This window comes from Marmota monax, unplaced genomic scaffold (genome assembly GCF_021218885.2).
Source record: "Marmota monax isolate L192 unplaced genomic scaffold, Marmota_monax_Labrador192_F-V1.1 WCK01_AAM20220418_F8-fsc00079, whole genome shotgun sequence".
NCBI classification, from domain to species: domain Eukaryota; kingdom Metazoa; phylum Chordata; class Mammalia; order Rodentia; family Sciuridae; genus Marmota; species Marmota monax.
This window is the reverse complement of record NW_026694099.1, coordinates 4,453,702-4,477,559: the sequence shown is the minus strand read 5'-3', so window position 1 is coordinate 4,477,559 and position 23,858 is coordinate 4,453,702. Positions and strand designations below refer to the sequence as shown.

Sequence of the window (23,858 nt, the reverse complement as noted above, 5' to 3'; positions counted from 1 at the left end):
ATTGAGGGTGGTGTGGGAGGGGGCATCCCACCATTGCGTGTGTTAATTCCACAGCATTTCTGTTCAGTGAAGGGTAAAGCCAACTGCAGCCACTATATGAAAGTACTCAGAAAAAAAAAAAATGCAGCACTGGTAGTCGGAAGACTGGCCGGCATGTATTGAACTAATTATCCTAGGAATGGATCTTGCTCAATGGTTAAGGGTAGTTAGTGTATATATACCTCAGCTTGCTCACACTTCGTCGGATTGTTTTAAACCTAGTGTTTTAATCTGGTTCCCTAGAAATCCCAGAGATATTAAGCTCCGTTTATTCATGGTGATAACCTGCTCAGTAATTCACCCTTTATTGCCTTTCTGTCCTTTCCTGTCTTAAGATTCCGGTGTCCCTACTATGCCTCCTGAAATCACATTACTGCTCAGTAATTCACCCTTTATTGCCTTCCTGCCCTTCCCTGTCTTAGATTGTCATGCCCCTACTATGCTTCCTGAAATCACTTACAAAATAGTCTACTTGCACTTGAATCCTCAATTCTGGGTGTACTTCTGGTGGGACACAAATTCAGGAAATATTTTCCAAAGCTTCATCTGAAGAAACATCCACGTAGAGAATTTACGTTCATCAATAACAGGATTGTAGGAAAGGCAGAGCATGAAAAACAAGTGGGTTTAGGAATATTTGTGGAATATTCCTAATCTGTGGGTTTAGAAATACCTATCCCTAAATGGGTTTAGGAATATCTCTTGGAAGCTAATCATTGCTACTGAAAACAGATTATTTTATGTCCCTATGTCAGCCAAAACAAAAAGGGAAAGGATCGTCAATGGAAGTCAATAAAGACTGGAGATTTTATTCTTTACAATAATATTTTCTACCAGGGTTGCTTATGTTTATAACTTAATTAGCAACAAAAGACACACAAGTTATAGAGTGTCTTATGGTTTTAGAAAATATTAAATTAGCAAGTTTCAATTGCTGAGTTAATTAAAAATAAAAGTTTATTTCGTTTTGGAGAATTAAAAGGCTAAATTCTTCTGTTATATTTTTGAAAAGTGCCTTCAGTTTATTAAAGGTACATCACAATGAATATTAACTGACTGGTGAGTGCTGTTCTTTTATTTCTTATCTGAATAAACAGACAATAGGTAAAATATCTATTTTACATCTTATGAGAATTGCAGAGGTACAGGTACTAAGAATAATATAGAATCATAATTTTTAAACAATAAAACATAGTAAGGAATATAAGGTTAACTAATATGTAGTTTATGACAACTTTCATTAACCAAAGTGATTCATAGACTACTCCTTTAGATGTCTGATCATGTCTTGAGAGAGTCTAATTCTTGTCATATCATAGCTAGGTACTATTAAATGTTCCATTCACATTAAAAAATGCTGTCCTCTGCTACTGAGCTCCATGGAGTGGTAGGTACTGTTTAAATATTAAAGAAATAGGGTAAATAAAGTACATACCATAGAAATACAGTGACTTGTGATTTTACAATTTCAAACTCAGTCTTTTCACAATTCAGAACTAAACTCTACTGAATACTATGCCTGAGCTTTAATGCAATATATTTTTGAGTTATCTTTGTCTTTCAATTGTCTTTGTTCCTTGTATGTTATTCTTTCAAAACAATCTAGTGCCAGATGCCGGCCCTTTCTTATTTTTTTCATTTAAAATGTCTTTATGAATTTTTGTAATACATAGAACACTTTGATTGCATAATTTTTGGCATTTGCCTTTTATTATCTTGACTACCACATATTTCAAGCTCTGTTTTTATTCTTATCCAACTTCCCTTCTTTACCCAATTTTGTGTATAAGTAAATCCTCTTTCTTTTGGTCATGAAGGCTATATCATGGATTTACAACATTATATGTCAGATTGAAATTCCTGGCTTTGGAATATGCACAATTATGCACTAACTCACCTGCTTTCCCTTTATCCCAGGTCTTCGCAGCACATCTTCTTAATTGAGGCAAATGTTTTTCTCATAGTCCAGGTGAACTTGTCCTCCCAAACTAAACCGTTATACTGTTCCTCATTCAGCAGATTGCTCTCTTTCATTACTTAAAAGGCACCAGGAATCCCAATATTTCCTAGCTGTTTTTTCCACTAAAGGATACTGAGTATGGTTAGTATTTTTTTTTTCCCATTCCCTTTGCAATCTATCAGGAATTAACACCCCCGCCCCCTGCTCCCCATTCTCTTTGGTTATTGCCTCAGACATGCATGTAAGATTTGTTAGGATATATATATATATATATCGTATATATGTATCCTACCATATAATTATAATGAAGTCCCTCCTTATGCTAGTTCAGTCATCTTTCAGGTTGAAGTACTAGAGTAGCAAGCATCTTCATTCCAGAAATCTAGTATGTTTATCTTTTTACAGTTTAGATCACTTCACCACATATATATTTCTCTTTTGACTTCTCCAAATCATGGGGATTGGAGTTGGAGTTGGAGTTCCTGCTTTATGTGGGGAGGAACCTGAAGCTCTAGTGCCTTGCAGTATCCAAGATGACAGGACATGGAATCTGGAAGAGCTGAGTTTGAATTATTACGACGATGTTTATAACTGTGTGCCTTTGAGTAGATTACTAATATCTTTAAACCGAAACTGCCTCATAAAATGGGGATACTAATAATAAATGATATACTGCATTGTAATGGATAGAGTATGTAAAGTGGATTGCTTGCCACATGGGAAGAATTTAATAAATGGGAACGCGATAAGGAATTTGCCCAAGATACTGTATGAGAATAGTTTGCAAGGACCTGAAACCACGATTTCTGCCTCTGAAGGCCAGGTTTTCCCACTGCTTTTCCCTGCTTCCTATCACACTGAGTTAATTAAAACTACTAACTTGATGAATGACCTTGAACAAAATACTTCAGGAGTCAGTTTACTCATCTGTAAAATGAAGGACTTGATTTAGATAATTTCCAAGGACCTCTAAGAGTTTATTCCAGCTACTTTAGATTGCCCCTCCCCGGGTGTTTTAGGGTTGAGGTACAGGTTCATGATAGATCCAAGATCTGTGAAATCCAAGACTGTGCACATCGTCATGAATTTTATTCCTACATTCGTATTTCGTTCAATATTTAGTTTTGTGTGCACACTCAGCTGTTGCCTGTATCAAGCCTGCCTACCAGAGCTTTGTGGAGACCCACATCTAGCTTTATTTATTTATATCCTGGCTTGTTACCGAAAGGATTTAAGGCGGAGAGTGACACTATAAGTCCCCTGACGGTGTCACATACTGCGATTTAAGAAATCCTCTATGATAAATCTCCCGGTTGAAAGTCGCCTATCAGATGCTAACTAAAGTCTTTTACCTAACTCTTAAAAATAAAAACTAACACACCTAGCTAGAAGTCCTGGAAGAATACAGTTCGGGTTCTAACCCCAGACCGGACGCTGTCCCACCGGTTGTAAACGGTCACTCAAATGCCCTTCTCAGACAAGCCAAAATTGTCGCCACTCCAGTCCCAGCTGGACCAAGGTCCCATCCCACGCCTTCGCTCCCCTCACCACCCAAGTGTCCTGATTGGGAAGGGGCCTGAAGAACCTTTCCCACATTTCCGTTTTATTGGCTGGCGCGGCTGTCAGTAACTTCTCCTTCCCGCCTTCCAGCCTAGCGCGTTTCGTGGACCCCTTGGTTTCTGCGACAAGCCGCTTACGTTTGCCTGAGCCGTGTTGCCGGGGACCGGCGACCTTTCACCTCTTGATTCCCACCGGAGCACCCCGGCCAGGGTCCTCGCCCCCGCCGCGCGCCCCCGAGCGCGCACACGCCCGCCCACACACCCCCCCCCCCCCCCCGCGGCGTCCCCCTCCACCCCGCGCCGCCCCGCGGGCTGAAGCTCCTGCGCTGGGAGGCGGCGGCGGCGGCGGCGGCGCTGCTGAGAGGCAGGGACCCGAGCGCGAAGTGTGTGGGAGTCTACGAACTCAAGCCCTCTCTACCCTCCCCTCGCAGCCAGCCCCCTCCCTCCCGCCAGCTCCCCCCCCCCCCGCCCCACAAGCGGGAGAAATAATGAGCGAGACCGGGCGGCAGCGGCAGCAGCGCCGAGCAGCCCAGGCAACGGCAGAACCGCTCCGGCAGCGGCGGCGGCGGCAGCACCAGCAGCGGGAGCGAGCGCAGCGCTAGCGCGGCGCGGGGACCGCCGCGTTCCTTCCCGGCTCCTGCCCTCCTCCGCCGCTCGCTCCTCTCCTCATCCACCTCCTTCCCCTCCTCCTGCTCATTCACTCTTTCCCTCACTCTCCCCTCCTCCTCGGCTTCTCCCCGCGCCCCGCCAGCCCTCGCGCTCTCCCACTCCCTCTGCCCGTCCTCCCCGCTCCCCTCCTCCCGCTCATTCACTCGCCCCTCTCCCTTCTCCACTCTCTCCCCCTCTCTCCTTTCTTCTCCTTCTTTCACCCTCCGTCTCTCACACCCCCTCCATTCCCCTGTCTCCTTTCTGACACTGCACTGCAGCTGCTCCTCAGCCCTGCCCCCTCCCCAGTGAGAACAAACCAGCAACATTGCTTTTTTTCCTAAAGAGATTTCTATTGATCCGATTAAAAAAACCCAAACCTTAAGAAACCCCAAGCGCAAAAAAGAAAAGAAAAAGCCAAAACAAAAGGGAGAACCTTCTCCCGTAGCAGCGGCAGGAACTGCAAACATGATGGCGGCAGCTCCCATCCAGCAGAACGGGACCCACACTGGGGTTCCCATAGACCTGGACCCGCCGGACTCCCGGAAAAGGCCGCTGGAAGCCCCCCCTGAAGCCGGCAGCACCAAGAGGACCAATACGGGCGGTGGGTATTGCTTCCACCTCCCCGCCGGCCCCATCCCCCGCCGCCCGCCCTGCTTCCCTCCCTCCCGCGGCCCTCCCTCCCTCCCGCGGCCCGGACACCTCCAGCCGGGGCCCGGCGGCTCCCGCGCCCCCTCCCCTGCACCTGCCCCGAGCCTTGCCGTCCCCGACACATTTCCATTTCTGTGTTTATCATTCATCAAAATGGCGACCAGTTTTTCGGAATAGACCTATCTTTACATTTAATCGGTCTAGAAACTGACCATTTAAATATCCTAGACCTGGGCAAGAGGGTCCGTTAAGGAGGAGGAGGATGACCCCCGAGTGAGGTGATGGCCGCTGGAAGATGCGCGCTGCATTTAACAGTCTGATAAAATAAATAAATAAATGGCACTTGGGTAGCGGATTGCGAATGATTGGGGCACCGGAGAGTTTTTCCTCTGTCCATCCCTTGCTTTGGGCTACAAGTAGTATGCAAAATCTTGATGAGTGCATGCCCTTACCGCACTTATATTGTCGGTACAAATATCTCATTGATTTGTCTTCAAGGGTGTGCATACGAGGGGGGTGTCTGGTACGGTGACTTGTTAGTTAACATCCTGCGCTTCCTTGGAAGATGAGTTATAACGGGACCGGTATCGCTTCTTCATTTGCACTGGAGTCATCTTAACAATGCACCCAATGCATCGAAGCAGAGGTGAATTTATCTCCAGCATATACATTAGAAACGGATGGGGGTCTTGTGAGTGGCACACCGCAAAATTTGGAATATTCATTCACATTAAAAAGCTGGATTTACAGGGATATTTTGTATTTAAGATATGCTCAGGTTGGCGGAAATTAAAGTTTATGGAGTTGGTTTTATTTTCTAAAACATTTCATTTTTCTTTTTCTCCGTTCATCGATCCCCTCTCCGTTTTATGATTTTTGGAGAAGGAACAGTATCTATTTGGTCACTTTCAAATGTATTTCATATAAATGACTCCTAAGCTTTTTAGTATAGGCAAAATTCTTCTTAAGGTCCTTTAATTAATGAGCTTACGAGATCATAGTAGACTAAGAAGTGCTAAAGAAATACATCAGGATTAGTTAGATTTGTCAGTCCACCACATCGAGTTGTTTCCTGGCACTTACTGAAGGCTTGGAATATATCCTACAGTTTGGGTGGATTATTTGGAAGGGGAATGGTTGTTTTCCGTACTTTAAGTTGGATATAGGCAATGGCTAATTGTAGTTCTTATGTGTTTGCTAATGACAAACAAATTTAGCTCATCGCTGTTTACAATTCTGTTTTTTTCTTCTTCAATATGTTAAGTGAAGGTTTGTCATCTTATGAATCTTTGAAGTTTTGTTAAAGGGTCAGTCCCTTTCATTTTGCTATAGTAACCACAGATAGAATTGGAAGACTTCCATGTTTGGAATAACAACTGGAATTTAGTCATCAGTTCCTACAGTGCTGCAAAATATTAGAACATGTTTAGATTTTAATTCCAAGTTTGAAAGTATAAATCCTACAAAATGGGAAACATTTTGTACATATTTTTTAGTGTCATTGGTTTATTTTTATTCTTTAAAAATTTTTAATACCCTTTTCCTACAGCTTTATGCCCAATGTTTTAGTTGTTGTTTTTCTCTCCTGAGGGTGGAGTGGGGATACAAAGTTTTTAAATATCATGTTAACCGAGTATATTTCTTTGCATTTTTCAGAAGACGGCCAGTATTTTCTAAAGGTTCTCATACCTAGTTATGCTGCTGGATCTATAATTGGGAAGGGAGGACAGACAATTGTTCAGTTGCAAAAAGAAACTGGAGCCACCATCAAGCTGTCTAAGTCCAAAGATTTTTACCCAGGTAGGTGCACTGGTGAAGAGATTGTTTGATCAATCTCCAAGGAAAGAAATAGAAGATCTACATGTGTTGTGTTGTCTTGAAAGAATTTTTTACACAATAGTAAAGACATATTGTTGTATATTGTGGAAGATTTTTCAGCATATTTACATTGTTGATTATGTCTTTTTTTATAGTTGATATACTGTTTATGTGATTTAGACTAATTACAAGATTATTCTTTTGGATATTTCTCAATGCTTCTTATTAGGGGGAAAAAAAAAAAAACCTCAAAAATGGAAAGATAGAAACCTGGACAGCTGGCATCAGGAAATAGGGTTCTTCTGAAGTTTCAGACATCATTGTAATGACAATTAGTCTAGAGCAAATTCAGAAGAGAGGGGGTAGGGAGGCTTCTTAAAGAATGGACCATTTACTTCTGAATCCATTATGTACCTCTTTCTGCTTCATTGCTTTGTTTGTTGGCCTTGGATGAAGTAAAGAGGACAAGTGCTGCCTCTTCAGATTTTTAAAATATTTGGGTTTGATGTAAATGGTATAAGGAAATTTACTATATTATTATGCAAGAAGTAAAATAATGCTTTAAAATTTGTTTTTCTTAAAAGACATTTGATTAAAGTATATTAATAGCGTGATACACTAACCTACTAGAGTAAGGCAAGTTTCTTAGGTGGTAATTTTGTGTTTGTCTTTTACTTTTGGGTTTTTTTTTTCTTCTAAGTGTTATGCAGTTCTATATATACATCTTTTTCTCTTCTATTTCTTTAAACAATTTTATTACTCAATATATGTTTTTTTAAGTTTGATGGAGAAATCTCCATAGTACAATAGATACACTAGATAAAACATTACTAGCTGATTTGCTTTTACTTAGATCTAGCTTTCTGCCTTTTGGGAATTTATTTTACTTTATGGTTATAAAAATATTAAGTCAATGCTGAGGGGACTGATGCTGCTTATTTTTTTTTTTCCTGTTGGAAAAGAAAAGCTGATTTGCTTTTAGTGATCTAATTCCGTAAGAGTTCTTTAATACAGCAAAGACATCTGGCATGAATATAAGCAGAACATTTGGAGGACTTCTTTTTCATAGCCAATCGTTTGGTGGTAGAAATGGACCATTATACCGGAGAAGAAGATTATTCAATGGTTGAAACTTTCATTTAGTTATATAAATTAAGTGTGGTATTTTTGGTAAACATTAAATTCATTAAGCTAAAGAGTAATCTGTTAAATATGCTCTCTCTCTAAAGTTTGTTTCCTATGAGTATGGTTTTGCAGTTGGCTTTCCATGTCTCTGAAACTTTCCTTATGCATTAGGAAAGTTTGCTAACATATTCAAACTCATATGTTTAAAAGGTATATTATGGTAGAAAAAAATCAATGTGGAATTGTGAAAACCCTTACTACAAATAAAAGCACTCAAAAGAGCTTGATTGCAGAATTAATAACGTGATAGTTCTAGGAAAAGAGCTGCAATGGTAAATTAAATTCACTGTCAATAGATGAAAATGAAAAAGCTTTTTTGCATTATACATGAGGTGGTATCAGATGTGCAGGGATGTTACAGAAAATTGGTGTTTATCAAAGATATTCCAAATAGTAAATTAAATGCCTTTCATTTGAATATAGTTTATTTTCAGTTGGTTGGAAAGGGTGCAATGAGAATTAGATCTTTTGTTTTTAGTCCACTTAGTTTTGCATTTTTTTCTTATTACATAGAAATTGCTTATTTTATTTATAGTTCTGAGGCATGTTATTTTTGTAAAGCAAGTGAATGTCCCTTGGAAAACAAAATGGAAATCTGGAATGCGATGAATAAAATTTTGTGAGTGTAGTGACGTAACCTGATCAAATGAGAGTTGAAATGTCAGATAAAAGAAGGCTTATTTTTTGCTTGTAACAGGTGGAAACCGATCACACCCTATGGAATCAATTTCAAGAATAAAATAAAGTCTTTAGTTTATAAGAAGCTTTAAGAATTCCGAGGATGTAGTATTAAAATGATTTCAGTTTATTACCTGTTTGGATAGATATATCTTTCTTCTTCAGATAGACTTTAATTTTAATATTATTTCTGTTCACACTTGACCACAGCCTGTGCAATTATTTAAGGTCTTAGTATTCTGCAATATAATAGCATCTGAGCTTCTTTCAACTTGTGTTACTCAGATATACATATGGTATTCTTACTTTGCACATCTCAGATAAGCTAAATTATAAAGCTATAATTATTATAACCCAGATATAAGGAATTTCCTGTAGGATTATGCAAAAATTTGGAATTCCATTTTTGTGACTTTCAGATGTGTATGTGTATGTGTGTGTATATACATATATATATTTATGACTCATTCTATTAGAATGAATATGCTGATGTTTATTTTGTGAAATACTTTACTGTTTCTCCTTTGGTAACATACTATTTTTGGGAAAAAGCATATTTTAATTGTATAAGTTAATGGATTTGCTCAAAGTACCTAAATTTTGAAACCAAACATAATTGTGTTAGTTAAAATACTAATGTGGTTTTGAAAACTTTCTCCAGGATGTATAACACAGAATACAATAACACTTTGGGGATATTTAATAAGTTTTAATTCAAATGATAGGTATAGTTTAAAAATTGTAGCCAATATAACCTCAAATTTGTTTTCCTTTTTTTACCCTCTTAGGCTATGTCTTTAAAATCTTGAAAGCAACCCTGTCTTTTTGAGTTATATTTTTTAAAGTTTGGTTGAAATGAAGGAAACATTTTGTCCATTACTTGATATGATTTTAGAATTTGTGTATAGTGTATTCTATACTTCAGTGTGTCACACATTAAATAAAAGTAATTGAGAAACTTGTATGATGAAGATTCATAAAGTGCATTTTTTCAGTTACTATAAACAGAAAAAAATGATTTGCAAGTAGATTTATTTTGCTTTTAGCTGTGCTGTGTAATTCATTTATCTATTTTTAAAAATCTAATCTTTCAGAATGCCTATTTATTACTGGTAGTTTAGAAATGTATCCTCTTTTTCTTACTTGATTGGAGAAACTTAACTTGATTTATTTGTATATTCGTTCATAACATGTTATATAAAGTTGCTTTGTAGTAAAAAGCAGCTTTCTCAATTTGGGGAATATATTACTGTATGCATTTTCAGAATGGCGATGTTTTTTTCTCTTTATTCTTTTGCTTGGCGTCAAACATGTATTTAGTTTTCATTAATAAATATATTTTATTTGTAAAAATTATTTAATGGATGGTCAAGTAGGTAATCGGAAAAACTTAATGAATATGTTATTAGTTGGGAATAATAAAGGATGTATAAAATAAACATTTTTATGTCTGCCTTAGATATTAAAACACGTCATAGTGTACCTATTTTTGTTCTGTAAGAAGACATTGGAGATATTCATTGTATCAAACAAGAATCCTTCACTATAATAGTAGAATCTGTATGTATTTAAGACTTTTTTCACATTTGCATTCATAAAACTGGATTATATTTAACAACTTATTTCCTTTTATAGTCTTAGGTTAAAATTTGAAATTGTTACTCCCAGATTCATTTTATCTTGGTTTTATCACTTTATCACCCAAGTCCAATTTGGATGGCGCTCCCCCCAGTTTTTAAAATCATAAATCATTTATATATTACATTTTTTAAAATTATGAAAAAGCAGAATGTAAGTGAAATTTTCTTTCAGTTAAGGAAATGGCCCACACTATTTTTATTTTGATATGGGGGAAATTCAGCGGTCAATTTAACCTTTAGGATTGACATTTCATTAAAAATGCTTATTTCCTGAAAATCAGAGAGCATAAAATTGAAAACTTATCACTTTTGTTTACATTGTTGAAGGAAAAGTATTATAATATTGGTAATACAATTTTAATACTTTTCTTACAGCTTCTAAAAGTTGGAGTCCATACTTTTTTCTTTTTTCTTAGATGCAGATCATGTTAAACCTTTATTGGTACATATTTTAAGACAAATTTAATACTTAAATCAAATTGTAATAAGTAGGGAAAATTAAATATTTTTATTTTTAGAATTGTTGGGTGGAATTTAATAGGATAGTTATCATTATCCTGAACTATACCTTTGATTCTAGTAGGATCAGATTTGCTGTCAAAAAGTGTTTTTTCTTAAATCTTAAAATTGTAATTTTTTTATTTGATATAGTGTCTGTTCTTACGTGTTACTTTACATTTTGCCTACATCCTTAGTTGAAGGAGAAACATAATCTTTTACCTAAGGTATTAGTATCACTTGAAATTTTGTTGTATTTTAATTTTTAATTAATTTCTAATACTCTATATTTTATACAGTAGGGTTTCTTAACATATATAGGAGCATTACTGGCATAGCACAATCTATTCACATTGCAGTTTCTGAAGGATGTAATTTTTATATTTATCTCATGAATGCAAATGTTTTGTAGCATGTGATTTTTAGGAAGGCGAATTAGCATAAAAATCTTAGCTATTCATTTTATTCAATTCTTATTTATTTCATTCTGACATTATATCTTATGTCATTGATTTAGCAAGTTATTGAAGATAATTAATCGATAGTGTTGATGTTTTCATGAAATATATAGCATAATGGCACTTAGAAATTTGCTATTCAAATCCTGAGTTTTGGAAAAATAACCCATTTAAAATTTGTGACATTGTAAGGAAGTAATGCAGCAACAACATTGCCTTGCAAATATTGCCCCAAAGGATTTTAGGAATTGTGAACAGAGTTGTTGAAATAGTTCACCATTTACATTTTGAAGATACTACACCAAGAGGACAAACGATCTATGTCTTAGAAATGGTAATAGTATGTGATATCACTAGGAACTTGACCAACAAACAATTAATCAAAACACATGTATATTTTATGGTTATTTTATTTTGTTTTACTCTAGCCTAAGATTATTAATTTTTAATAAAGTTTTATTAAATGAGACAAATTATATTTATTGAACACATTTTATGCCACCTGTTAACTAAAATTTGGCACCTAATAAACATTTTTTAAATCACAGAGTTTAGTTTTAATTGTTTCCAATTTACTAGAGCTGTTTTAAAGTACAACTCTTATGAGCAAGCACAGCTTTTTAAAATAAAACTGGGGGGACGGGTGGTGGGAGATTTGTGCTTGATTGCCATCTCATTTCCATCTTTGGATACTGCTCTAGCATAAAGTTAAACAACATCTGCAGAGATCTGACTGACAAACATCTCTCTGGGACTCATCATTGCAGCCTGTAGCAGGTGCATTCAGCTTTGCAGTCTTTTCCAAAAAGAGGTTAGTTTGTTCTAACATTTATCTGTAGACCTGTGGGAGCAAGTGACTAGAGAGAAGAGGTTGGTTGTCACTTGTCCAGTGCTGGAATACTACAGGTAATTGGAATGGACTGGTGGGAACTGCAGCAGTGTGTGTCTCACATTGCACTGCAGCTGCTATGGAGCTTAATTAACCTGACCCTCAGAGACTAAAGTGTCATGGTATAAAACTTAACATGCAAGAAGTGAAGTAATACTTTTCAATACTCTGATGCTTGGGTTGGTTAAGTTTCCTTTTTCTTTATCTTATTCTTTAAAGATACAGCATTAGCTTTCTCCAATTTTTAATATGGGATTATTTGCAACTAAAATGATTTTCCATGATAGAATATACATAAGAAAAAGATGGGAGCATTAGAAATACAAGCAAAACAACAATAATCATAAGTGAAAAACATTTAAATTTCCCTATTCTTCAAATACACTTTTAAAACAAATGAGTAGAAATCAGTGAAAATAATTTGTAATTATTTTAAAAGTTATTATCTTATGCTAACATTTCCTTATTTATTTTTATAGGCAATATAACCCATATAAAATTAATTGATATCTTTTTGGCATTTTGGGGGCTTTGGCAAGTAAACTTTAGAGTGTTCTGAAATGTTCCAATAAACATGGCAGATATAGCATGTTGAAGAAATTTTTAAGATATTTGAATTTAATTAAGAATGCTGCTGAGGTTGTTATTTACCGAATTTTAATGCAAGTAAATAAAACAGTCAAATAAAAACTCCTAGAAAATTAGTCTGTCATTTATTCCTGTTGTTTTTTAATTCTTTAATCTGTTTGAAACATTTACTTAAAGTATGCAATCATGATACCTGTAGAAGTTTTTTGTATGTTCTGATAGTATTCCCAATAAATATAGATGTCTCATCATAGTCCTGTTTATTAACTGGCCCTTGAATGGAAAACAATTCCTAATTTAAAAATCTAAAAATTAAATCTGGCAAGGTACTATACTATTTTAAAATCATTTAGAAGGCAAAAACATTTGGAGTCTCTATGAAGCAGTTTATTGTTTTGACCTTTTGTTAGTTTTACTAATTTGTATTTTTTGATATCTATTGGGTATTCCTTTTCAGATACACAAAAGTAATCAAATTTTGGAGCCTGCATAGTTTTTTTTTCTAATTTTTTGGAAACCTATATATTTTTCCTGAAGTAATTTTTACCTATGTTGATAATAACAATTTGATTCTGAAGATGCTGGCTTATAAGAAAATAATATCTGTTTTAATTTGAATAGCAGTAGTTTGTACTTCATTGGTATTTATAGTGATTAATACAAATAAGATTAAAATAATCTTTTGGAGAGGTCAAGAGAATCATTTTCACAATTTTGAACATGTATTATTTCATTTTTTAGTGAAGAAATTTTTCATTTTTTGACATCATAAAGTGTTGTTTTCTTGTCAATTCTTAATATGAAAGTAATACCTTGAAATTTCACATATGAATTTCAGTATGGTTTTAAAAGTTGACATGGGAAAAGAATAAACATTTTAAGACTACAAAGTTAAATAAAGAATGTTATGCATGTTGATAAACTCTCTGAGAGATTTTTAATGTTTGTGAAGTTTCAAACAATTTTCACACCACTATATGGATTTCCTTTTCCATGACAAATCTTGATCTTGAAAAAAGATACTGTCTTCACTCTATCATTGATCTTTTGCTGCTTCCTGTAGGGCCTGTCATAGCATTGTTGACAGGACCAGATGAAATATGAAATCATTATCTTGAGGATTTTTAACAGCAAAATGTTTCAGGTAAGATTATTTGGTGGGAGAAAAAAAAGAGAAAAAAATCTACTTTTAAATTAATTTAATATGTACTTAAAATTAATGTTGTTTTTATTCTTAGATTTGTGTTAAATTTTACTGATGTTCAGTATACTGGTCATTTTCAATGAATTTTATTCTGAACTCAGTAACTTAAAATTTTTATAAAGTAATATTTTTATTTTCTTTGTGAAACTAAGCATACTTTTTGAAGTTTTGAGCAACAACTTTTCTTTCCATTTTAAATATTTTTGAGAGTATACATTGGAGATCCCATAATTCTATTCACAGGACGAATTTTCACAGAATGAGTTCAGCAACTGTGATCTCAAGTCCTGCATTCTTCTATAGTGTAATAAATGTCAATTCCACTTCATTTAGTTTTCAGAAATCATTGTGATTTTAAGATTGTCTCTTCATTTAAATTGTTATTAATTTTTTTACTCCAGGGTTAGACTGGGAATCACTATTTTTAGATTCAGTAATTTGGGGGAAAGGATGGAAAAGAAGGGATGGTACACTTATTTCAATAAAAAATAGGAATGAGTAGAATACGTGTTTTTGTTTTCAACTTATTTTGTGTAGTTAAATATTTTAGCAGAACCGTAGTTTTAAAATTTTGATCATTTTCATTCTTGAAATACTTATTATTTAAGGGGTTAGTTAGTGGAAGGAAATGAGCTCTTACTTGGAGAGCTCATTCACATACTTAGTCTAAAATTATATGACTCTTGTTTTTATTTTTTATGCAACTACTTTATGTATCTTTACAAATTCATGAAAATACTTAAAAGAAAAAGGTTTTGTTGCTTAGTGTGAAGTCTGTCTGGAAGCTTTTCTCTTGTTAAATGTTCTGTGTATTTATCACTTGCTTCACATAAGCCCAGGTATATGTAGCTATTTGGTCATTGTTAGGATCATTGCAAAGCACCTTCATTAAAGGAATATAGGCCGCCTCTATTCTGAGACTTTGTGTTTTTGTCTTTAATTTTTTATATTAGATGGCATCTTTGTAGAAAATGACAACACCAAGGAATTACTAAGAAGATTTATGTTTAAAGGATCTGGGGTTTTGATAGAATTGTGGAACCAGATAAAAGTGATGGAGTGTAGATATGGTCTCCTTAGAACCTTTATTTAACAGTTGAGAAAACCAAGACAACAGGAGTTTAAGTGATTTATGCAAGGCTTTTCTATGATCAATAATTATCCTGTAACTTCTAAGTGTTTTCTGAACAGGAGGTACAATTGTAGTTGGAACTTCATTCTCTTTTTGCTCTACTCTTCCCCCCACCTCCTTTTTATATATGATTCTGAGGAAATAAGTTTGTTCTTCTTCTCTCCCTCTCCTTCACCAATATTAAAATGAATGCATCCTTGTTTTTAGACCAAGCTGAAATCCTGGTAGTAATTTACAATTATTATTATGAAGGACTAAAGATAGAATACTTTTGGTTTTTACTACATATTAAAACAAAGAAAGAAAATAAGGATATAATTGATTATATTGCTTGGAATGTATGGCCTGGTCATTTTCTATTTACTTATGATTATTCTGATTGAACATGGAGATGTTTTGGGGGTGATTTGGTTTCTGTAGCTTTGTTACTTTTCTGTATTTGCATTTTTTTCCCCTTGCTTCTGTTTACCTTAGCTCTATATTTTAGTTTCCTTTTTTTTTTTTCTGCTGAGCAGAGTAATGACCTGGTTTAAAAAAAAGTGTAGATTTTCTAAGTCAAATTTTTCTTTCAAGGATTATTTCAAGAATATATGTATTTTTTGTTTTGATTACTTTTATAAAAATTTTCCTATGTGTTGCATATTTGGCTAGGTATTCATAAGAGTTGGTTTATAAAGGACAAAATACTATGATAAAAGAGGACACAACAAATTTTTAGGCAACAGAAGTAAAAATATGATTATATTATATAATAATTAGTAATTTCAAAGCAATTCTGTTTTCTTTTTTGTTCATCCTATTAAATTGGTCCACTTTTCAGTTAATTAGAATTCTGATATTGTTTTAAAGTAGGCTTTAGAACTACTTTAAAAACATCATCATAAAAATACTTAGTGTTATTTGGAAGACTTTTCTACAGCTTTAAATTAAAATAATTTTTCCTTAGTGATGAGACTTTGTTCACATCAGTTGATTAATTGGATTGAGGTCTATTGGTATAGTGAGTTATTGTCATCATTCCTTGCCTCCTGCTATATTTACGTAGTACAGACTAGTGTTTTAGTTATAGGTGGCACTGGAAATTTGGATGACTGTATCAGTAAGTGAATGCTTTCGAGTTTTTTTTTTATGTGAAGTGATTGTATAATATCAATATAGTGTATGTAGAAAGCAATTCTTTAGTTTTTAATTTTATTTCTAGTTTAGTTCAATGATATGTGTATATTTTTTGATGGGTGAAACAGTGAGTTCATTAGACTGGTAAGACAGAGATTGACCAGATTTTAAGGAAGAAGAGTGGAGTTATGATGAAGTAATTTTGCTTTAAAATTAGCATGTTTTCCCAAGTGAAGAAAACTGAAAGCCAGTATAATGAGTAGTACTCAAAAGATACCTCTAAAATGAAAACCATGTTTAAGATATTTTTCTTAAGCAACATGAACTTAATTAAAACTCAGTTATTGATAAAGTCATTAAAAGTAACTTTATTGCAAGATTTTACAGCTGTATCACATCATAGTTTAAAATATTGACACATTGTCACATGTGTAGTAAGGAAAAGATATCACTAATGATTTTCTTGAGATACCTTAAAAATGAAACTTTATTAACCACTAAATTAAAATGACATTATTAAAAGCATTATTATTAAATTTTTTTTTGTAATTCAATATGTTCTTCCTCACCTATAGTGGGGAAATTGACATGTAACTTTGTGGGAGGAAGTTATGTTGTCACTTTTAGAAGCTGGACAAATTAATTTTTGCATCAACCAAAAAAAAATACCATCCCATATTAGAGTAGAACTTACTTGCTTAGAATTTGACTTATTGAAATATTAAAATGTTAGTATAAATTAGTTTATTTGAAGTTTAGGATATGTCATAGTCTTTTTTTTTTTAGAGAGAGAGAGAGAGAGAGAGAGAGAGAGAGAGAGAGAATTTTTTTAATATTTATTTTTTCGTTTTCGGTGGACACAACATCTTTATTTTATTTTTATGTGGTGCTGAGGATCGAACCTAGCGCCCCACGCATGGCTGGAGAGCATGCTACCGCTTGAGCCACATCCCCAGCCTAATGTCATAGTCTTTTAATAGTTTGTAAACATTTAAAATTTAAGGTGAGAGATACATGATATATTAGTGCTTTTCTTGTATTAATACATTGTCTGATTTCTTCCAGAGTAATCCAATGAAACACCTAATATTTAATATGTCTCATGTTTAGACTCCCAAAGTTTTATACATTTATTTTTAAAAACTTTATTTTTAATATAGTAGATTAAAATAGCTATATCAAAGTATTTCTTTACCTGATTACTTCTCCTATCCTTCTCTCCTAAACACCATGCCCAGATTTTAAAAGTTTGATGGTCATTTGTGTGCTCTTTAACGTTAGGATCAAGTACAGAATGACCAGAAGATCTTACTATCAACCAATGGAACACAGAAAAAAATGAATAACTAATTATAATAAAGTTTGATAACTATGTAATGAGAGAATTATATCTAGAAGTTGAAATTACTTCTATCAGTGGTAAGGTCTTAGAAGGAGAGGTTACACTTCAAAGAAGACTTCAAAGAGGAGCTGTTAGGGGTTTGAAGGTTGAATTTTAATTTGCTTGGTGGACAAGGGGAGAAGGCAATTTGAAGCACAGAGACAGAAAATATAGAGACATGGAGATCTGAAAAACATACTGATAAATTTAGGATTCCAAAAGTAGTTTGGTATTTCTTGTATAAATGTGATTATTGACATGTGTTGGGGTGGAGGATAGTGGAGAAGCCCTACAGATATTTGAATTGACAAGAGACAATATATTACATGGATGAAAAAGAAAATAATCCCCCTTGAAAAATATGCATCTTGGAAGGATTTATTAGTAAGAATTATTTAAAAAATACATCTTTTTGTGTATCAAATGACTGAGTGGTACTGCAATTAAAATATATGTATCTGTGTAAATGTGCATGATGATACTTGTACTCTGGAGGATTGCCCCAGTTGTCTGAAAGCAGAATTGAGTATTAGATTGAAGAGTTTGCTTTTATGTTTAGGAAATGTAAGTAGAATCAAGAATAATTTATTCGGAAGGGAAAATACATATATAAAGGTGAGGCAACTGGTAATACAGAAACATGAGTTATGTTTAATTAAGCAATCAATGTGCTCAATGTGGAAGGTAAAAAAAATGATGTACTTAGTGAAGGGCAGATGTCAGTGAAGAATATTTTGTTGTATGCAAGAAGGTTTTCTGAAGAAATCTGTATTTTATTTGTTCATGTTTACATACACTGTTGTACTCTGTGCGTGTACATTTACTAATTTGAATGGTTTCTATAACTAGTCTGCTTTGGATTCATAGCATTTTAAGATCATGTACCCAATAAACGTTTCCTTGCTTCTTGGGTTCTTTGAATACATAGGATTTTCTACCTTTCTTGGCATATGAAAAGATACATTTTAAATTTGACTAAAATAAGTGTTTTTTATTTTTATTTTTTTCCTGTGTGTGTGTGTGTGTGTGTGTGAGAGAGAGAGAGACAGAGAGAGAGAGAGAGAGAGAGAGAGAGAGAATGGGTTAATGTATGAATTTATGCCATATACTAAAGCTGTAGTATATTTAGAAACATTAATGTGTTTCAATGAAATTGAAAATAAAAAGTTATTCATTTGTAGTGGATTCTCTGTTATGCAATTAATTTTGTTTAGAAGTTTGGTTGATTATTGAGATTCAGCAGGATTTTCTATTATTGATAAATATTTTACAAAAGCATCAATATTAATTGATATTCATCACATTCAGATGAATTAAAAATGACTGAAAAAATATGGCACTGCTTTTCCATTTAGAAAATGAGATTAAAAATCTATCTAACATTTTATACTGATTTGTGAAATTATTGGCTACTTGGGTAGAGAAACATTAAAAAATTGAACAGCTGAAGTGACATTAAGCACCAGATGGGGATTTAAAATAAAAATACTCACTGTGTAATCTTTATTTAAGTGCTATTCATAATTCAGTAATACCAGTGGTATAACTCAAGGTTGAATTAAATATAAAAAGAAAGCATTAAAAAAGTCACATTGCCTTTGATATTCATATTATGATATGATTTCATGACTGGCTTTTAAAGTGATAAATAAGGTAAGGACTCTACATTTTTTTTTGGAGCAAATACAGTTGCCTTTGACAGAAATTTTGATGAAATTTTTAGATTTATGTTGTTTTAAAATAACATTTATAGTTAACATTTTAAAATAAATTCTGTACTTAACATTTCATTTCATATTTAAATGACTTTGCAACTGAAAATTTCCAGACATGTTTTCTTTATGGTAATATTTTAAACTCATTCTTCTGATATGTATACCTCCATTTAAGGAAGAGTATGGTCCTCTCAAAGATTTATCGTGTTTTTAGCTGCACTGGTGTATTTGACATCTTGTTTAAAAACTAAAATGGCTCTGCATATGAAAAACAAACTGTGATAATGATCTTGATATGCTATATGTGGCAGGTAAGGTTGGCATATATCTCAAATGCCATGCTTAATGTACTGTATTACTAGGTAGGATTCATAATTTTACAGTGGAAGTTTGCTACTTTTATTATGTAGTCTCCTGATGGTGGGCTTATAATTCTGATAGACCTTTTGCTTTATTCCTTCTTGTTTTAAAATTTTGTAAAAATCTTTTTGCTACTTAAATTATATGTGTGGTTCTCTCTTAGTTACTAAGTTATTATTTAAACTTGGTTAAAATTAACAAGAATTAAAAAATTGACAGATTTATGAATAGTAGTTACATAAAATACATGTTAATATACTGCATTTTTGTTAAGGAATAATAATGCTTATGTATTTGGCATGGTCAAAATGGTTTAGTAAAGTAATTAAGAGTTGAAAACAATATTTTTATTTTTAGAACATGTAGATATGTTGGTAAGAAAAGGTTTGATGTTCTATGGGGTCTTTGCATAAAAGATAATTAGTAATCTAAAATAAATATTACCCTTTTATGGCAAAAATGTTTAACTTTGAATTTATAGGCTAGCTTTCTTCCACATAATGTTCATATTTGGATATTTAAAAATATTATTTTTATCAAAGGTTTTTACTGAAGGCCGTTCAAATCATTGAGCAGATTTCATTAAAATTAAGTAGAAACTGTGATATGATGGTAATAAGTAATTTTAAAAATTTAAAGGAACATTCTGACTACTTAACATATTCAGAATAAATACAATTCTGTTTGAGGAAAATTTTGAAGAAATTTTGGGTTTGGGAAGTGTTTCACACAATAATTACCTAAATTAAATGTCTTTGGTAAATTCTGCCTTTTAAAGAGCCTACACAATTTCTTACGTTTGCTTTTAATCTGTCTCTATCAGTTGCTTATCAACGATAGCTTAATGAGATTTTACATTTCTATCACTTATTTCTTAAAATATCACTGTAGGTAGGAATTTTATCTCCATTTTATAGATGAGTAAAATAAGAGAGAAAGTAAAAAATGATTTGCAATATGTCAAGTTAATAATGACCTTGCATTACTGTTCTATGTAACTTTTTTCAGATTACTTGTAAAGTTGTTTGGAAATGCAGTATTCAGATTTAGGAAAATTTCACCAAACTGCCATATTTTTTCATTAATAAGAGGTAATCAGGTGTCTTTGATGGGTTGAAAACTTTTTCTTTATTCATGTAGAAATCCTGGAAATTAAAAATTTGCTATTGTAAAATAATTGCCATTAAAAGCAAAACTGATAATTAATAAAAACAGATAAAAACAAATTTTCTTCTGACTAGTTTTGTGTACACATAGAACCTAGTCATGTATTCTGGTATCTTCATATTGAAATTAGAATTTCTAAGATAGTTTGAAATTTACATGAAATAATCCACTTGTTCTTGACTTAACCCTGTAAGGTACTTTTTGTTTTTAAATTTGAAAATTTTTACCTATAGCCGCTAATCTAGAGATTTATTGAATTAATAGACTTAGGGTTAGACAGGTCTAGTCAAATTACTGTGATATAATCAAATCACTATGGTAGTAGTCACTATAACATAAATTTTTATTTTATGGGTATAATATAGTAGAATTTGTTGAGGAATTACTACATCTTTTCAACACATCTTGATGCCTTCTGTGGTGGAAGTAAGATTGAATAGAAGAGAACATAAAGTATCAGGACAGGGTTTGAGTCTGAGCTTTGCTACTTCCTATCTGTGTGACTTCGGTCAATCTTTTACTCTTCATAGACCTTGTTTTTCTTATTTTTGTAATGGTGTATCAATACTTCTCTCATAGTTGTAAGAGTTTTGTCTAGATACCAAAATATGGTAACATGTAAAAGCATATCATATAATATCTGGCATTAGGTAACCATTTTATGGCATCTCTTTTCACCTAGGGGCAGAAATTTTTAATTTTAAAGCATAGCAAAATAGTCTCAAGTGAAGCATATGAGTCTATTTGTGTTATATTTATTGAAAATTAATTTAATTCAGCACCCGTTTTCCTCTTCATCTTTGTACATGTAAATACCAAACTTTGAAATTACTAATGAGCTTTGATAGGAGTTTTGTAGCAATAAATCAGGTGGCATGTAGTGTGTTGAATACTGACATTTCATGATCTTTTTCAATGAACTAAATCTTCTGAAAAATATTTCCATATTAGTAAAAAAGAAAATCATAATATACTAAAAGACAAAGCCAGTCATTAACCATTATAAGCAATAACTCATAAGACTTGTTGTTCAGCATTTTTTTCTGAGCTTTGAAAAATAAAAAAAAAACTTAATTTTTTATGGCAAGGTTTTTAACATTGTAATTCATGTTCTTGCAACTTCCACAAGAAAGCCCTGTGATTTTAATGATGTAATTCTACATAGGAATTTTTTTAGGGGCCATAGTTTAAAATTAGATATTTTGTGCCTGTTAAATATTTATGATTCATCTAATACCATAGGAATAATAATTATATTTGCTTTTCTTTTTTGTTACTGTGGTGTGGTGGACAATAAACATGATAAGATCATACTGATTCTTGAATTACTAAAGGTAAAAAATAATACCTTAGTGAATATCTCATAGTATAAATTTGATTTACTATTAGAATTTTGTGCTTTGAATATATAAATATACTAGATAATATAGGAAAAATATGAAAATATTTGCTAAAAGCTATTTAAATCCAGAATGATTAAATATTTTAGGTCTAATTTTTAGAACAATAATATATTTATTCTAAGATACTTGGAATCTGTAGGTTTGGCGAGAGTGAAATCTGATTGAAATCAGAGTATTATTAAGTATAGGCAGGTTATACAATAACAATTTATATTACTCTGGGTTACAGATGACTAATTGTGGTATCTATTTATATTAGGATATGGCTTTAGGAAATAGAGAAATTCAGGATAGGCTGTGAATAATGACAATAACCCCAAATTTCTTTTCACTTGCAGTGTTTTTACTTATCTTTGGAAATAAGGTTATATAACATATTATTAAGTCTCAAACAACCTCAGCTATCCTCATTGATGATCTTATTTCCCATTTCACTTAGAAAATAAAAGTAACTAAATTTTATAAGCTACTGACAGCAGATGTAACCTCCTAAGGATATCAGTGTCTGTACATGTTCTTATTCTGATAAACTATTTCTTGCCTACCAAAGGCCAGTTTCTACTTTTATTCTAGATTAAATTGTGTCTCTTACCTACTTCCACATCTTCTTTTGATAATCCTATTTTTTTTCACATTATCAAATTTCTTACTCTGGTTGATATTTTTTGCAATCTATAAACATGCTATCAACCTGTTTTTTTTTTTAAGGGTATTTTTCTTTATCCCACTTTCTGTTCCATTTACTATGCCATTAACAGTGAATGCTTCAGAATAATTGTAAACACTTATTCTGTTTCCAATTTCTCTCTACTCATTTCTCTTTGGAAGGCTGTTTCAGTTAGAATTTTTACCCCATTCTTCCAGTAAAACTGCTCTGGTTAAAGTGACTGATAACTGCCATAATTCTAATTCAGGCCTCATCTTTATATCACAGTCAGCAGCTTTTGACATAGTGATTGCTGCCTCTTTTTTATTTTGCTTCCATCACATCTATGCCTTGCTGGTTATAGCCTCAGGTTTCCTTTGCTGGATTCTTATTATTTTTCTGAGCTCAGTCTGTCAGGGACCATTGTCTTTTTTTCTGTCCATACGTATTGTCTTAGAGATCATACCCAGTACTATGGCTTTAAAATAACCATCTGTTCTTTAACAGCTGCCAAATGTTTGTATCCATTCTGGGCTCTTTTAGCTGCCTACATTATTTTACTTGTGTGTCTAATACATATGTTAGAATTAAATATGATTTTAATACTCTGATTTTTCAGTCTCCCAGGTCAACATCTCCCACAGTATCCTATATCTCATTTGCTGCTTCATCCATTCAATTTGTAAGACCTTAAGTTTTGGTTTTCTTTCTGTTAAACTCCACATATAATCTATTGTAATTCTCGTTATATTAAAAATATTTACCTAATAGCCAAGCCCAAAGCAGATATTGAATATAAAAGTAAATATTGCAAAAATGCATTCTTCTTTGTTTGACCAAAGATGTGGTTGGCTGTGAATTCATTGTTAAAACTCATCCTGATAAATGGCAGACGGTAGTCTGTCTTGATTATTGGATTGACAAGTGTAAACCCTCAAATTGTTTGTAATTTCAAAAGATAAAGCATTGGGAAAACTGGATCCATTTTTAATTTTATGTTATAGGGAACTTTGTAGAAAGAAGCTATATTTTCAAGAATATCATTGAAAATATAGGCTTATAGTAGCATGAAAAATTTTATACCAGGGATAATTGAGTTCTGAAAAATAAATATGCATATGCACAA

At 33.2% G+C, this 23,858-nt stretch overlaps 1 protein-coding gene across 5 annotated transcripts in view; it reads left to right on the top strand.

Moving 5' to 3' along the window:
* The first annotated feature begins 4,083 nt into the window (after positions 1-4,083).
* Nova1 (NOVA alternative splicing regulator 1) overlaps positions 4,084-23,858 on the top strand; it is a 139,279-nt gene continuing 119,504 nt past the window's right edge. The window contains exons 1-2 of one of the 5 annotated variants that reach the window (XM_058585836.1): positions 4,084-4,807; positions 6,511-6,654. In XM_058585836.1, coding sequence (XP_058441819.1) covers positions 4,672-4,807; positions 6,511-6,654 — 280 coding nt within the window. In that variant the 5' untranslated portion in view covers positions 4,084-4,671. Of the gene's footprint in view, positions 4,808-5,023; positions 5,501-6,510; positions 6,655-23,858 lie in introns of those variants that run through there. The other 4 variants (XM_046465327.2, XM_058585837.1, XM_046465328.2 and 1 more) reach the window with 4 other exon arrangements.